Source organism: Mesoplodon densirostris, chromosome 1 (assembly GCF_025265405.1).
Source record: "Mesoplodon densirostris isolate mMesDen1 chromosome 1, mMesDen1 primary haplotype, whole genome shotgun sequence".
Lineage (NCBI taxonomy): Eukaryota > Metazoa > Chordata > Mammalia > Artiodactyla > Ziphiidae > Mesoplodon > Mesoplodon densirostris.
The window spans coordinates 61,635,368-61,649,653 of NC_082661.1; the positions used below are offsets into that span (position 1 = coordinate 61,635,368).

A 14,286-nucleotide genomic window follows, 5' to 3' on the forward strand; every position below is an offset into this window, starting at 1 on the left:
TGTACCCTGCTACTTTACCAAATTCATTGATTAGCTCTAGTAGTTTTCTGATAGCATCTTTAGGATTCTCTATGTATCGTATCATGTCATCTACAAACAGTGACCGCTTTACTTCTTTTCCGATTTGGATTCCTTTTATTTCTTTTTCTACTTTGATTGCTGTGGCTAAAACTTCCAAAACTATGTTGAATAATAGTGGTGAGCGTGGACAACCTTGTCTTGTTGTATAATCCTTTTTATGTGTTGCCTGTTTCTGTGTGCTTGGAGAGTTGGCCCTTGAACAATGTGGTGGATAGGGGCTGGCCCTTCTTGCAGTTGAAAATCTGTTTATGACTTATGGTCAGCCCTCTGTATTTGCATTTCCACATCCACAGATTCAACCAGTCACAGATTGTGTAGTACTGTAGTATTTACTATTGAAGAAATCCACATATAAGTGGATCCGCACAGCTCTAACCCATGTAGCTCAAGAGTCAACTGGATTTTTGTCTATTCATAATGGATAGTTTTCATTTCGTTTAGTAGTTTTCTTTTCATGTGATTTCTTTGTCCAGTTTTGGGATCAGGCTAATATTGCCCTCATAGAATGTGTTGGGAAGTGTTCCTTCCTCATCTCTTGTTTTGGAGTTTGTGAAGGATTGGTTTTAATTCCTCTTTAAATGTCTAATAGAATTCACCAGTAAATCTGTCTCCCTGGGCTTTTCTTTGTCGCGAGATTTTTGGTTACTAATTCAGTCTTTTTACTTGCAAGTCCAGGTTTTACTGTTACTTCTTGAGTGAGTTTGATAGTTTGTGTCTTTCTAGGAATTTGGCCATTTCATGTAGGATACCTAATGTGTTGATGTATAGCTTTTTTCTTTTTTTTGTAGTATTTCTTGATTACCTTTAATGTTAATGGTGATATTGCTTCCTTCATTTCTGATTTTACAAACAAGTCTATTCTGGTTTTTATTCTTGGTAAAATTTTTGATCTTTTCAAAGAACCAACTTTTGGTTTTACTGCTCTTCTCTGTTTTCTTTCTATGCTCTATTTTATTTTTTTCTGCCCTTTTTATTTATTTTTTTCTCTGTGCTTGCTTTGGGTTTAATTTTTGATTTGTTTTCTCTTAAGGAGGAAGGTTAGGTTATTGGGTTGAATTTTTTTAAATATATGTGTTTATTTCTATAAATTGTTCTCTAAGCACTGCTTTAGCTTCATCACATAACTTTTGCTGTGTTGTTTTCCTTTTCAGTCATTTGGGAGTTGATTGGTCTTGAGCATCTTCTTCCCAGTTCAGTCATTTGGCTGTTTGCAGGAGACTTCAGTTCCTCTCCTTGTGAGCCTCCTCAGTGCCGCTCACAGTACAGCTTTCTCCAGATGAGAGAGCAAGAGGACAGAATAGTGTGGGTGGGGGTCACAGCGAACACCAGTGTTCAGAGTATCCATGGTAGAAACCATATTCTTTTATAACCTAATCTTGGAAGTGACATACACTTCTGCATTATGTTGTTATTAAATCACACATTCCACCCTTGATACAATGTGGAAGAGACTACACAACACTGGAAACCAGGAGGTGGGAGTGGGAATCATTAAGGACCATCTTGAAACTGGCTACCACAAACAACTTGCTAAACTCTTGAATTAGTTAAATTTGGAAAATGAAGAGATAGGGCAAAAATAAATTATTTCTGTCTTCTTGGGAGCATACCATTTCCATTTGGCAACATATTTTCTCTTCTAGCCCAGTGTTTGTTAGTTGCCTGAATTGTGAAACCATCTGAGTTTATATCCCTGGCCTAGATCTTTAGTTAACTCAATTTTTTTATAGTTATGATAATTTGCACAAGTATTCTAGAAGGCTCACTTATCAGCAGCTGAGCAGCATTTTCTTTGTCTCTTCCTCTTTTTTATCTTGTTTGTTTGTTTTTTTGTTTTTTGCCAAGTCCTTGGTCTCACACATAGACTTATTCCCAATATAAACAAACAAAAACTGAGTAGTTGAATAGAATAAAGTAACATTATCTATTCTGCTTTAAACTTAGCTCTAAACTCAACTCTAAAGAATAGCCCATGTCACATGATATGTCTGATCCTATTTCTGTTGTTTTTTGATAAATATAATTATTTTGAATTTATAAAGTGATATTAGCCAATACATTACAGGATAATTAACCAAAATACCTAGAAGTAAATCAGTATCTCCTTTTAACACATAATTCAAAGCAAGATTAAGTTTGAAAAAAGATGGAAAAGAGTGTTCACAGATGCCTTCAAGGATTCCTGGAAGTAATAATCAAGAAATGGTATAAATTGGGAATCCTTATGTGTAACATGGAAATTTCTCGTTTTGTTACAAATCAGTTTACTTGGGTTACATGTGCTAATATTATCTATTCTAGAGCACAGTATATCACGTGGGCTTAGAAATTATGTCCTTTGTGTTTTCCCAGCTGGTTAATAATTTTACATATTAACCTAGTTAGTTAATATTTTTACTTATTTAACATTTTATGATTTACTTAAAATATAGCTGCTCAGCCTTCATCTTTTTGTTTCTCTTGTTATTTTCACTATAACCTAAGATAACAGTGGACTAAATGTCAGCTATTAAAATGACAAGTACAGGAGTTCAGTATTTTATCTACAATCTCATATAACTTTAAAATATCCTATGAGCAACACTTATTATGACTTCCAAGGTTCTATTATCATTTCCATTTTTATGAACAGAGAAACTAAAACACAGAGGGGTATGTAACTAGCCTGAATTCAGGAAGATGGCTAAGATTTCAATCTATAGCTAAGTCTTTCTTTTTTCATTAAAATATAGTTGACATACAATATTATTTTAGTTTCAGGTATACTGTGGAGTGATTCACATTTGCATGCAAGATGAAATGATCACCATAATAAGTCTAGTGAGCAACTGTCCTCATACAAAGTTAATACAGTATTATTGACCATATTCCTTGTGTTGTATGTTCTCATTTATATGTAGACTCTAAGAAACAAAACAAAAACAAACTAAGCTAAAACAGACTCATAGTTACAAAGAACAAATATGGGGTTGCCAGAGGGGAGGGGTGTTGGGGGGTGAAATAGGTGAAGGGGGAAATTAAGAGGTACAGACCTCCAGTTATAAAATAAATGAGCTACGGGCATGTGATATATACAGCTGACCCTTGGACAACATGGGGGTTAGGAGCACTGACCCTCTGCACAGTGAAAAATGAGTCTAACTTTGCAGTGGGCCCTCCATACTCAGGGTTCCACATCTGCAGACTGACCAACCATGGACTGTGCAGTACCGTAGTATGTATTTATTGGAAAAAATCCATGTCTGTGTGTACCCCCACAGTTCAAATGCATGTTGCTCAGTGCTCAACTGGATAACCAAGTCTTTTTATCTAGTACTCAGAAACAAATAGTGCCTCTCTCAAAGAATAAATGTGAGGACTAAAATGTTACTTTTTTTATAGGCCCATAATCCCTTCTCAAATGTTTTTTCAGAATTCAACGTTCTTTGTTTTGAAAGAGCTAATGTAATCGAGATGTTTATTATGTAACATCTCCAGCAGGTCCAAAACAGCACCCTGTGATCAAATATATTGATATTTCTGCAGCACCATAAACAGATTGATGTTGGCTGAGGTCACATTTTGCTACCAGATATGGTGGTGGTCATGGTGGAGGTAGTTTTGTTGCGTTTCCTCACCTTTAAATAGTATGTTTTCTAATCTTCTTGCATTTTAGAATCATGGATCTATAAAAGTAGATGCTAGTTGGAGGACTTGCCTTCAGATCTCTTAGACAACTGCTCCAGCTAATACTGAACCCCAAAACTAAGGAGACTCAACCCTTCAGTCTCAGACAGCCCAGGATCAGGGCAGGCCTGTTCACACAGCAGTGATCTGCCTGGGTAAGAGTTGAGGCATTTAAGGAGCAGAGGAGCATGTTGGTTTGGCCAAAAAGTTCATTTGGGTTTTTCCATAACATCTTACAGAAAAACCCAAACAAACTTTTTGGCCAACCCATTATCTCTAGAAGTAGGCCCACTTCTAAGAGGAAGAAGTATGGAGCCTAACCAAATACACTTAGTCATCCTTCCTAGTTCACCAACCATTCTGCCTCTGAAGGAGCAGAGTAAATAAAAGGATTGGGGTGAGGCCAGTAGTGTGTGTGTGAAAAAAGCCACCACCATCCAATATTAAAACTCTTTATTACTTATTATATACTGTGTTTATAAGTGGTCTGTCTTTATTCCACACCTCTTATAAAATCATTCAATTGTTTTTACCTCTTGTACAGGTTTCGAGCAGAATTGTATATGACTGCTGTCCTTTATTTTGGTTGTAGCTGACCAACATGTTTTGGGACCAAGGACTGATTAAGACCCTCAATAGTGGTACTGCGGTTTTTATAGGAGAATCTTAGTAGATGGGCACTGAAATATTTAAGAGTGAAATCTCATAATTCTGCAATTTACTTTCCAGTAGTTCTGAAAACCAATAAAAGTAAAAAGAAGGTGAATGTGGCAGAATGCTAACAATTCAATTCTTGAATCTTGGTAGAGGCTGTCTGTGTCATTGTAGTGTTCTTTATTTTTTTCTTTCTGATTGAAATTTCTCAATATGAAAAGTTGAAAAAGAAAAAAATCCTTGATGATGACATTTAGGCTATATATGAAGTGCACATTTGACAGAATTGAAGAATTAATGGTAATAAATAGTTACAGAGTTTAGATATTTTCTTTAATAGTTAATGTGTATACCTACTCTATTAAGTTAAAACTTGCTTGGTTACTTATATATACAATTTATATTCACATACTAAGTGTCTTAGTATCTTGTAGAATACATTTGAATTAAAACTCTGAAAATAAGCTGTCTGTTTTTATGTCTAGTTGTTTATATTTTAGTTTGGGACCAAAAATATTTATTTTTAAGAAACAATTAAAAATGCCAAGTTTGGGGTTGATACATTCTCATAATACTAATTAAACCAACAAGGTTTTTATTGCTAAGTCCTAGAAACCATTCGCAATTATGGACTGAATCTGAGACTTGTGAAATCATTAATTTGTAATTAAGATCAATTTAAACATAGGTATTTTGCATTCTCTTTTTTAATTCTTATTATATTTATTTCTTCCCTAGATCTTCCTCAGAACTGTGATCCTAACATTCCCCTAGTTGCTCAGGAATTAATGAAAAAGATGATACGTCAGTTTGCAATTGAGTATATTTCAAAAAGTGGTAAAATTCAAGAGAATAGAAATGGTTCAATTGGACCAAGTCTAATATGTAAGAGTATCCAAATGAATCAAGCAGAAAACTCCCTTCAGGAAGAGCAGGAAGGCCCCTTAGACCTCACTGTGAATCGAATGCAAGAACAAAATACTCAGCAAGGTAAGATTTGTGTGTATATGTGTGGTATGTGCGTGTAAGTGTGTGTGTGACATAAATTTTATGTTTTTAGTATTCTTAAATATATATAACCTTATATTCACAGAGGAATTTACTTCAGAAGTAATATTACTTGTAATTAACCTATGTAGTATGGACTAGAGAGAAGTGCTGAATTAGAGCTTTTGTATTACATTTGACTTTGTTTATAAAACTGGAAGTGAGAGTTTCTCTCAATGTTTTTTCACAGTAAAGTGTATGGTGAGAGAATTCTAGCAAGCAACCTAAAAGGAAAGTGTATAAATAAAAAGATATATATGATAAAAATGTATTTTTGTAATGTACAGCTGAGAACATTCATTAAGCACTTGCTGTTCAGTTTTTTGCACTTAGGTGAAAGGTAAAAAGAAATAGATGATTTGTATTCAATTGTTTAAGATGTAACTAGGGAAAGAGAAAAGTTAATTCATGGGATAAGTATAATTAACTATATGGAGATACATTTTTCATAAGAAGCATGAATGATGAGGCTGTATTGGTCTTATCTAACTGTTAATTGAAGGAAGAGTTGTGATTCTCAGAGGAAAAGAAGGAAGACCTTAAAATGCTTGTGGAGGATGCCAAACAAGTGTTTGCCTGGAGAAGAGAGAACAAGTAGCTTTTGTTAATACAAGTTAAGGATAGTGTTGTCAGGCTTCAAAGCCAGAAAAAATGTCAGGATTAAGTTTGATTGCAGAAGGCAGTGTGGTGTTGGAGACTGTAAAGAAGAGTACACTAGTCAGTGTTTAAAGAAGATAATCTTTTCACTGTGTAAGACATTAAAATTGAGAGAGGTTGAAATATGGAAATACTTTTCTTTTTTTGCTTCCCTAATTGTAGTTTGTATGAGTTTATTTATGTAGTAAGGTCTGAGAAATTTGAGATAATTAGGTAGGTTATAAGACAGAGAAAGAAATGTTGAAGATGATTTTGATATGTCTTAAGGACAAAAATATATCAATACATTGAATTTTGGAAGTTAGAAAGCATGGGATTTTTAGCATTTTTGTTTGTCTTGCTTTTCCTTGTTTCATACCCTCTTATATCTCTTCTCCTTTGTGGGAGGCAGTTCAGTGTTCTAAAGAGACTAAAACATAGGCTTTGGTATCTGTGACAGACTTGTGGTTGAAATCTCAGCTCTGCTACTTAAGTTACATGAATAGTTAACTTTACCTATCAGAGCTTTAATTTCCTCATTTGTTACTTGGCAATAATAATAACAAACTCATTGGAACAATGTGAAAGTTAAATATAAAGTAACCAACTCATAAAAGATACTCAGACATTAGTCTCTCCCTACTCTCTACCTCCTGTTCCCTACCACCACAGAAGAGAAGGCTTGGAAGTAACATAGTAGTTATCTGTAAATATTTGTATGGCTCTTCCACTAAAGTAGAACTGAACTTTCTCTGAATGGCCCAATGAGTAGAATTAGGATCATTACCTAGAAGTTAGGTGGAAACAGATTTCAGGTCCATATAAGAAAGAATATTTCTAAATATCAGACATTTTTTTTAAAGGGGAAAGGGGAAAAGATTCCCTGTTGCCTTATCATTAGAGGCATTCAAAAGCATCAGATGAGTGGTTGGAATAGATGACATTTTAAAAGTAAATTTCCAGTCCTTACATTCTGTGATTCTATGAATTTAAGCAATAAGGCAGACCCAAGTATATATAGAGAATAAGTAATGTAGTTACTTATTTAAATTATTTTGATATTCTAGGCAAAGTGCGCAAATATATATGTGAACATTCTGAGGCTGAAAAGTCATTTAGTTTAGTGTGACTTGTAGTGTATAAAGCAAGGGAGAGAATGGTAATAGATTAGGCTAAAGAAATAGGTAGGGGTAAGATTGTGAGAAAGCCATGTAGGAAATATTAAGGATTTTGACTTTTCTTAGGGCCGTAGAAAGCTGCTAGGTTTCTTTAAGCAGAGAGTAACAAATCAGATTTTCTTTTATAAAACTATTCTGCTGTGGTATAGATTGGTAAGCTCTAACTTTGTCTACTTGCATACCAAATTTTTTTTAATATAACACATGTATGTGTGTATCTATACACACCAATACCTTATATGTACTAATATTTCCACAAATTAAAATTTTTAAGGTTGAAATAAAGATGTTATAAACAATTTTTAAATGTCTTGCTAATCATGGTGACTTCACCCCCAGTATCTTATTACACAATGTAGACTTTGGAGCGTTTCATTAGTAATAATACAAGGTATAAATCCTTATTTCAGATCGTTTCTTAAGAACTAAAAAAACTTTTGGACTGACTTCACTGTTCATACCTTATAGTATAATTAATAAAATGCTCATACTAGTAGTAGCAGGATTAGTTCTGCCTTTGTTTGTCTATTATTTGCTAGTCTTACTTTTTTCACATTATTCTCACTCTGTAATTTTGCAACAATACTCGTTTAAGTCATTTGTTCATTTTGTAATTTATTTTATTCTAATTAGATGCTGTAATCTGTAAATCCAGTAGATAATCTAGCCATAAATAATGTAGATAATTTATGGATTGTCTGACCTATAAATCTATAAAATTATTAATCCCAAATGGTTTTACAGGTAACTTTATATAACCTTAAGGCAGCAGATAATTCTATCTTTTACAGACTATTTTAAAGAATAGAAAAGAGAGAAATATTGATATAATCTTTATCAAAACAAGGCACAGATAGCAAAAGAAAGAAAATTTGCAAGCTAGTCTTATTTACAAACCTAGGTACAAAAATTCTAAACAAAATGTTGGCAAATTGAATATAGTGAATTATAAAAACATTACAAATCATCTGTGGGGAAGCACAGATTATTCTGCATTTGAGACACCTTTATGACTTTACACATTACAAAAAAAAACAACCATATCATCCTAATAGATACAGAAAAAATTTACAAAAGCTGACACATTTATTATAAAAAATGCTTATCACCCCAAGAATAGATGAGTACTTCTGCTATGAGGGACATCATAACCAAATGATTTGAAGTAATGGACATGACAAAAATTTTCAACATTTTATGAGACGTCTTGACTCATATAACGTGATGAGAAAAGAAGAAATATGAAAGTAAGCAATAATAAGTAATAGGTTATAAGGAAAGAATGAGCAAAATTGTGGTTACTTACAAACAGTATGATTGTGTATATAGAAAATATGAAAGAATATCTATGTAAAGTTTTAGAACTGATGAAAGAATTCAGAAAAGGTACTACTCACGAGATTAGTATGATAACATCCAATTAGAAAATCCAGTTTTTAAAAAATCACCTACAATAGCAACAAAAGCAAGAAAAACATTAAAACACCTAAGAATGAAGCTAATAAGCTAAGACCTTATGGAGAACATTATAAAACTTTATTGAAGGTTATAAAAGAAGACTCCCAAAATGAGTGATTATATTTTAAATGAATGGGAAGACTCTAAAAGATAGCAGTTCATCTTTAATGTACTTAATAATTCAGTGTCATTCTAGTCAAAATTCTGATAGGGTTTATTGTGAAAAATGACTTGCCAATCATAAAATTTATGAGTAAAACTTAAAAGAGCCAAGAATTACCAAGTCAAGGTGGTGAGGGACTTCTCTAAAACATATCAAGACTTTGTATAATAATTTAAACAGGGTGCTATGGGCCATATACAAATCACTAGGACAGATTAGCAAGCCCAGAAGAGATGTCATTATAAATCACCAGGATGATGACCTGTTCAGTAAACAGTTCCAGGGCAATTGGTTACCCACTTGGAGGGGGAAAAAATGGATCCCCTACCTTACACCACTCACAAAAGTAATTTTAGTTGGGTTAAAGGGCTAAATGTTAAAAGCAAAACTAAAAGTTAGAAAAGATAAAGGATTATATCTTAATGAATTTAAAATAAGGAAGAATTTCTTAAGATGCAGAAATAACAATCCATGCAATAATGGTGTAAATTTGTACTAAAATGTAAAACTTAAGTGTTATAAACGTCACTGTGAAGAGAGTGAAAATTCAAGCCTCAAATTTGGAGACAGTATTTATAACTGATGTACAACCATTCAGCTAATCAAACAGAACTACAGCCAATGAGGAAAACATGACACCTTAGAAAAATAGGCAAAAACAGTTATCAGAAGATTACAGAATAACCAAATAAGCCAAGTAAAAGGTGCTCAAAAGAATATCCTGCTCAGCTTTCATCCCAATATAGGGTTCTTTTATTCTGTCATATAAAAGATGGTAATTCAACCTCTGACTGACAGTAAGTACATGCAAAAAATCGTTGTTTGACAGCTCTGACAATTAAGCTCCTATCTCTGAAACATCCACCCTTCATTTTATATTTCTTCCATCTGCAATAATTATTTTACTCAATAGTACTGTAAATATTTGTAGAAATTATTGTATCTCCAGACTTCTCTTTCCCATGCTAATCTTTAGGGTTTTGGGGTTTCTTTTCCATCTGCAACAATATGAGAAAATTTATTCCTTTTACTTATTATTAGTGCTGTAAATATTTGTTGAAACTATTTTGTCTGTCTAAACCTCTATTTTCCATGCCAATCTTTATATAGCTTCTCTAATTGTTCTTCATAAATCAGTTTCCATACTTCTCATTTTCCTTGTCCTCTGTTCCACAAACTGTAGACTGACTTAAAATATTGTTGCCCTGAGAGATACATTCCTATTTGCCTCTCCATTGTACCTTCTAACCAGGTATTTCAAATATTAGGGAGATTTCTTTGTGCACTTTCATTTCTGCAGATTTGTATAAATACTCTGAGCCTCAGAAACTGGGAGAAAGTAAGTTATGAATTCTTTTGTCCTGGAGCAGTAGCTTAAAAAACAGGTAGAAATAACATTAGCATAACCAAAAAAAATTTTTTTACAATTTTAATCTGGGCCCAAAGTAAAAGCTTCTCCTGAATTCCAAAGTACAGGAAGAAATTTGCAACTTACGGACCTTTATCATTATCATGACAACCATGAAGAATTTACCAGTTCTGTACAAAACAAGATCAAATGTGGGCAGAGATGAAAGGGCAGCACTTTACTGGCCTTGTTGGTGGTGGTGTCTACCATGAGGTCCAGTGAATATTCTGGTAGAATTTTCATTATAGTAAATTTCTCACTTCATTGTAATTGTTTCCGTGTTTATCTCCCCACTGTAATCAACCTTTGGGAGCAGAAACCTGTGTATTCAGTTTTGTATCCCCAGGGCGTGTATGATATATGACATATTGGATTTACTGGATTAAAAATCTTTACTATTTTCAAATGCTATTGACAACTAAACTGAGAATTGATACTTGATCATTGGATTTATGGTTTTTTAGTAGTGAAATTTCTTATTTTAAACATATTGGATGGAAATTATCCTGAAATACCTTTATACTTTCTTAAACAACATATGGAACATTGTGTCATGATGAACATTAATTATTGCACTGACCTGTAATGACTTGTCATTTTTAGAATTATTCTCCCTTAAGCTAACTGGCAACAGATTAAGTTAAAAATACTTTTAAGAAATTATTATTTCACATTGCTATCAGTAGGCTAAACTTTGGAAATCATGTCTCCTAGATTGAATAAGATTTTTAAAAAAATAAATTATGTATGAGACTAATATAAACTAGGCTTCAGGTAAATTTTACATTTCATTGAATGAAATATATAAATTTCAGTGATATGTTTAATTGTTACTAAGTATCCTTTGTTGTTGCTGCTGCCATTCTAGTCTGGTTTCTTGGCTGAGATTAAGGTAGGTGACTCTGTCAGCTGAGATGTTAAACTATAATTAAAAGAGCAATGTATCATTTTATGATATCACATATTATAAACTATGCTGTTTATAAATGAAGTTTGTTGTTACTCTGTTAGGAAAATACTGAATAGTTTTGTTTTTTTTTTTAATTTCAATTTAGAAGATATTTCCATATCTACTAATGAAGGCAATAAAATTATCCATCTTGTTTTTCTATGCTGAACTTTTGTTTTCCAAGGCTGAAGACATATGGAAGAAAATGTTATGTTCCATGCTTGAGAAGATACCATATTTTAGTAAACCTGAAGAATAAAACATATCTAAATGATTCATGTCCCTTCTGATCTAACCTTCTCTAACTCTAGGGATAGACGAAACAGGTGGTTTTTTAAAATTCCAAATCAAAGCCATATCACTCATCTGCTTAAAAACGCTTAAAACACACACACACACACACATACACACACACACACTTTAATGGCTTTGAATTGTCCTTAGGATAAAGTCTAAAATCCTAAACTCACCAAGATCCAGATCTTACCTATCTATTCAGTCTCATCTTGCACCTTTCTTTAGTCTTCATATTGTTTTTCTCTGTTTTTTGAATGTCATATACTCAGGCTTCAGAACATTTGTACATGCTTTTGCCACTCTGTAGAAGCCACTCTACCCCCTATGCACACCAATTTTTTCTAAATAAATTTTACTTGTTTTTTCTTCAGGTCTCCATTTAAACATCACTTCTCTAAGAAAACCTCCCCCACACCTCCTAAATTGGATGCACACAGACATAACACATGCATTCTTACTAATTACCGCCAAAATTGAGTTTCGGTCTCATATTTTCACATAGCATCCTGTATTCTTTTGTAGCCTCATCACCCTTGTAATTGTTTCCACCATCTTATTTTGTGCTTTCTGTTTGTCCCATTTGTTAAGCTTTTTTCCCTCCTTTGTTATTTCCTTTTAGATTGCATTTTTTCTTTGCTAATTTTGAAGTTATATACTCTACTGCTCTTCTGTTAGTGGTTTCCCTAGAAATTTTTTAATGCCAGTTAACTCAGCAGTTAATGTAAGGAATTTTTCTTTTCCTTTCTTTTTTTTTTTTTTTTTTTTTTTGACTGCGTTGGGTCTTCATTGCTGCATACAGGCTTTCTCTAGTTGCGGCAAGCAGGGGCTACTCTTAGTAGCGTTGCGTGGGCTTCTCATTGAAGTGGCTTCTCTCGTTGCCGAGCACAGGCTCTAGGCGCTCAGGCTCAGTAGTTGTGGCACTCGGGCTCTAGAGCGCAGGCTCAGTAGTTGTGACGCACGGGCTTAATTGCTCCATGGCATGTGGGATCTTCCTGGACCAGGGATCGAACCCGTGTCCCCTGCATTGGCAGGCAGATTCTTATCCACTGTACCACCAGGGAAGTCCTGTAAGGAATATTTTAACTTCTTACCTGCCCTGACACGACAGCCGTTTTATTAATGCTTTTGTTCTCTCTCTTTTTTTTTTTTTTGAATCGGTACGCGGGCCTCTCACTTCTGCAGCCTCTCCCGTTGCGGAGCACAGGCTCTGGATGCGCAGGCTTAGTGGCCATGGCTCACGGGCCCAGCCGCTTCGCGGCATGTGGGATCTTCACGGACCGGGGCACGAACCCGTGTCCCCTGCATCGGCAGGCGGACTCTCAACCACTGCGCCACCAGGGAAGCCCACTTCTGTTCTCTTTTTATGATATCACAATTAAAACATTGTAACTATTTTATATAATCAAGTTTTGTTTAGATTTCCGTACATGATTACCTTTTTCCTTGGCTCATTATTTGTTCTTATGTCTTGAAGTGTCTTCTGGAATCAGAGATTCCTTTTTTTTTTAACATCTTTATTGGAGTATAATTGCTTTACAATGGTGTGTTAGTTTCTGCTTTATAACAAAGTGAATGAGCTATACATATGCATATATCCCCATATCTCCTCCCTCCTGTGTCTCCCTCCCACCCTCCCTATCCCACCACTCTAGGTGGTCACAGAGCACCAAGCCCATCTGCCTGTGCTGTGCAGCTGCTTCCCACTACCTATCTGTTGTACATTTGGTAGTGTATATATGTCCATGCCACTCTCTCACTTCATCCCAGCTTACCCTTCCCCCTCCCCGTGTCCTCAAGTCCATTCTCTATGTCTGCGTCTTTATTCCTGTCCTGCACCTAGGTTCTTCAGAACCATTTATTTATTTATTTATTTATTTATTTATTTTAGATTCCATATATATGTGTTAGCATACGGTATTTGTTTCTCTCTTTCTGACTTACTTGACTCTGTATGACAGACTCTAGTTCCATCCACCTCACTACAAATAACTCAGTTTCGTTTCTCTTTATGGCTGAGTACTATTCCATTGTATATACGTGGCACATCTTCTTTATCCATTCATCTGTCAATGGACACTTAGGTTGTTTCCATGTCCTGGCTATTGTAAATAGTGCTGCAATGAACATTGTGGTACATGACTCTTTTGACTTATGGTTTTCTCAGTGTATATGCCCAGTAGTGGGATTGCTTGGTCGTATGGTAGTTCTATTTTTAGTTTTTTAAGGAACCTCCATACTGTTCTCCGTAGTGACTGTATCAGTTTACATTCCCAGCAACAGTGTAGGAGGGTTCCCTTTACTCCACACCCTCTCCAGCATTTATCGTTTGTAGATTTTTTGATGATGGCCATTCTGACCAGTGTGAGTTGATACCTCATTGTAGTTTTGATTTGCATTTCTCTAATGATTAGTGATGTGGAGCATCCTTTCATGTGTTTGTTGGCAATCTATATATCTTCTTTGGAGAACTGTCTATTTAGGTCTTCTGCCCATTTTTGGATTGGGATTTTTTTTGATATTGAGCTGCATGAGCTACTTGTATATTTTGGAGATTAATCCTTTGTCAGTTGCTTCATTTGCAGATATTTTCTCCCATTCTGAGGGTTGTCTTCTCATCTTGTTTATGGTTTCCTTTGCTGCGCAAAAGCTTTTGACTTTCATTAGGTCCCATTTGTTTATTTTTGTTTTTATTTCCATTTCTCTAGAAGGTAGGTTGAAAGGATCTTGCTGTGATTTATGTCATAGAGTG

General features: G+C 34.5%; 1 protein-coding gene across 9 annotated transcripts in view; it reads left to right on the forward strand.

The window, feature by feature from the left end:
* Positions 1–14,286, forward strand: part of LCORL (ligand dependent nuclear receptor corepressor like) — a 176,001-nt gene that overhangs the window by 115,383 nt on the left and 46,332 nt on the right. For 8 of the 9 annotated variants that reach the window (XM_060103767.1, XM_060103717.1, XM_060103778.1 and 5 more), the window contains one exon: positions 5,140–5,391. The exons of the other annotated variant lie outside the window; for it this stretch is intronic. In XM_060103767.1, the coding sequence (XP_059959750.1) occupies positions 5,140–5,391 (252 nt within the window). The remainder of the gene's footprint in view (positions 1–5,139; positions 5,392–14,286) is intronic. 9 annotated transcript variants of the gene reach the window in all.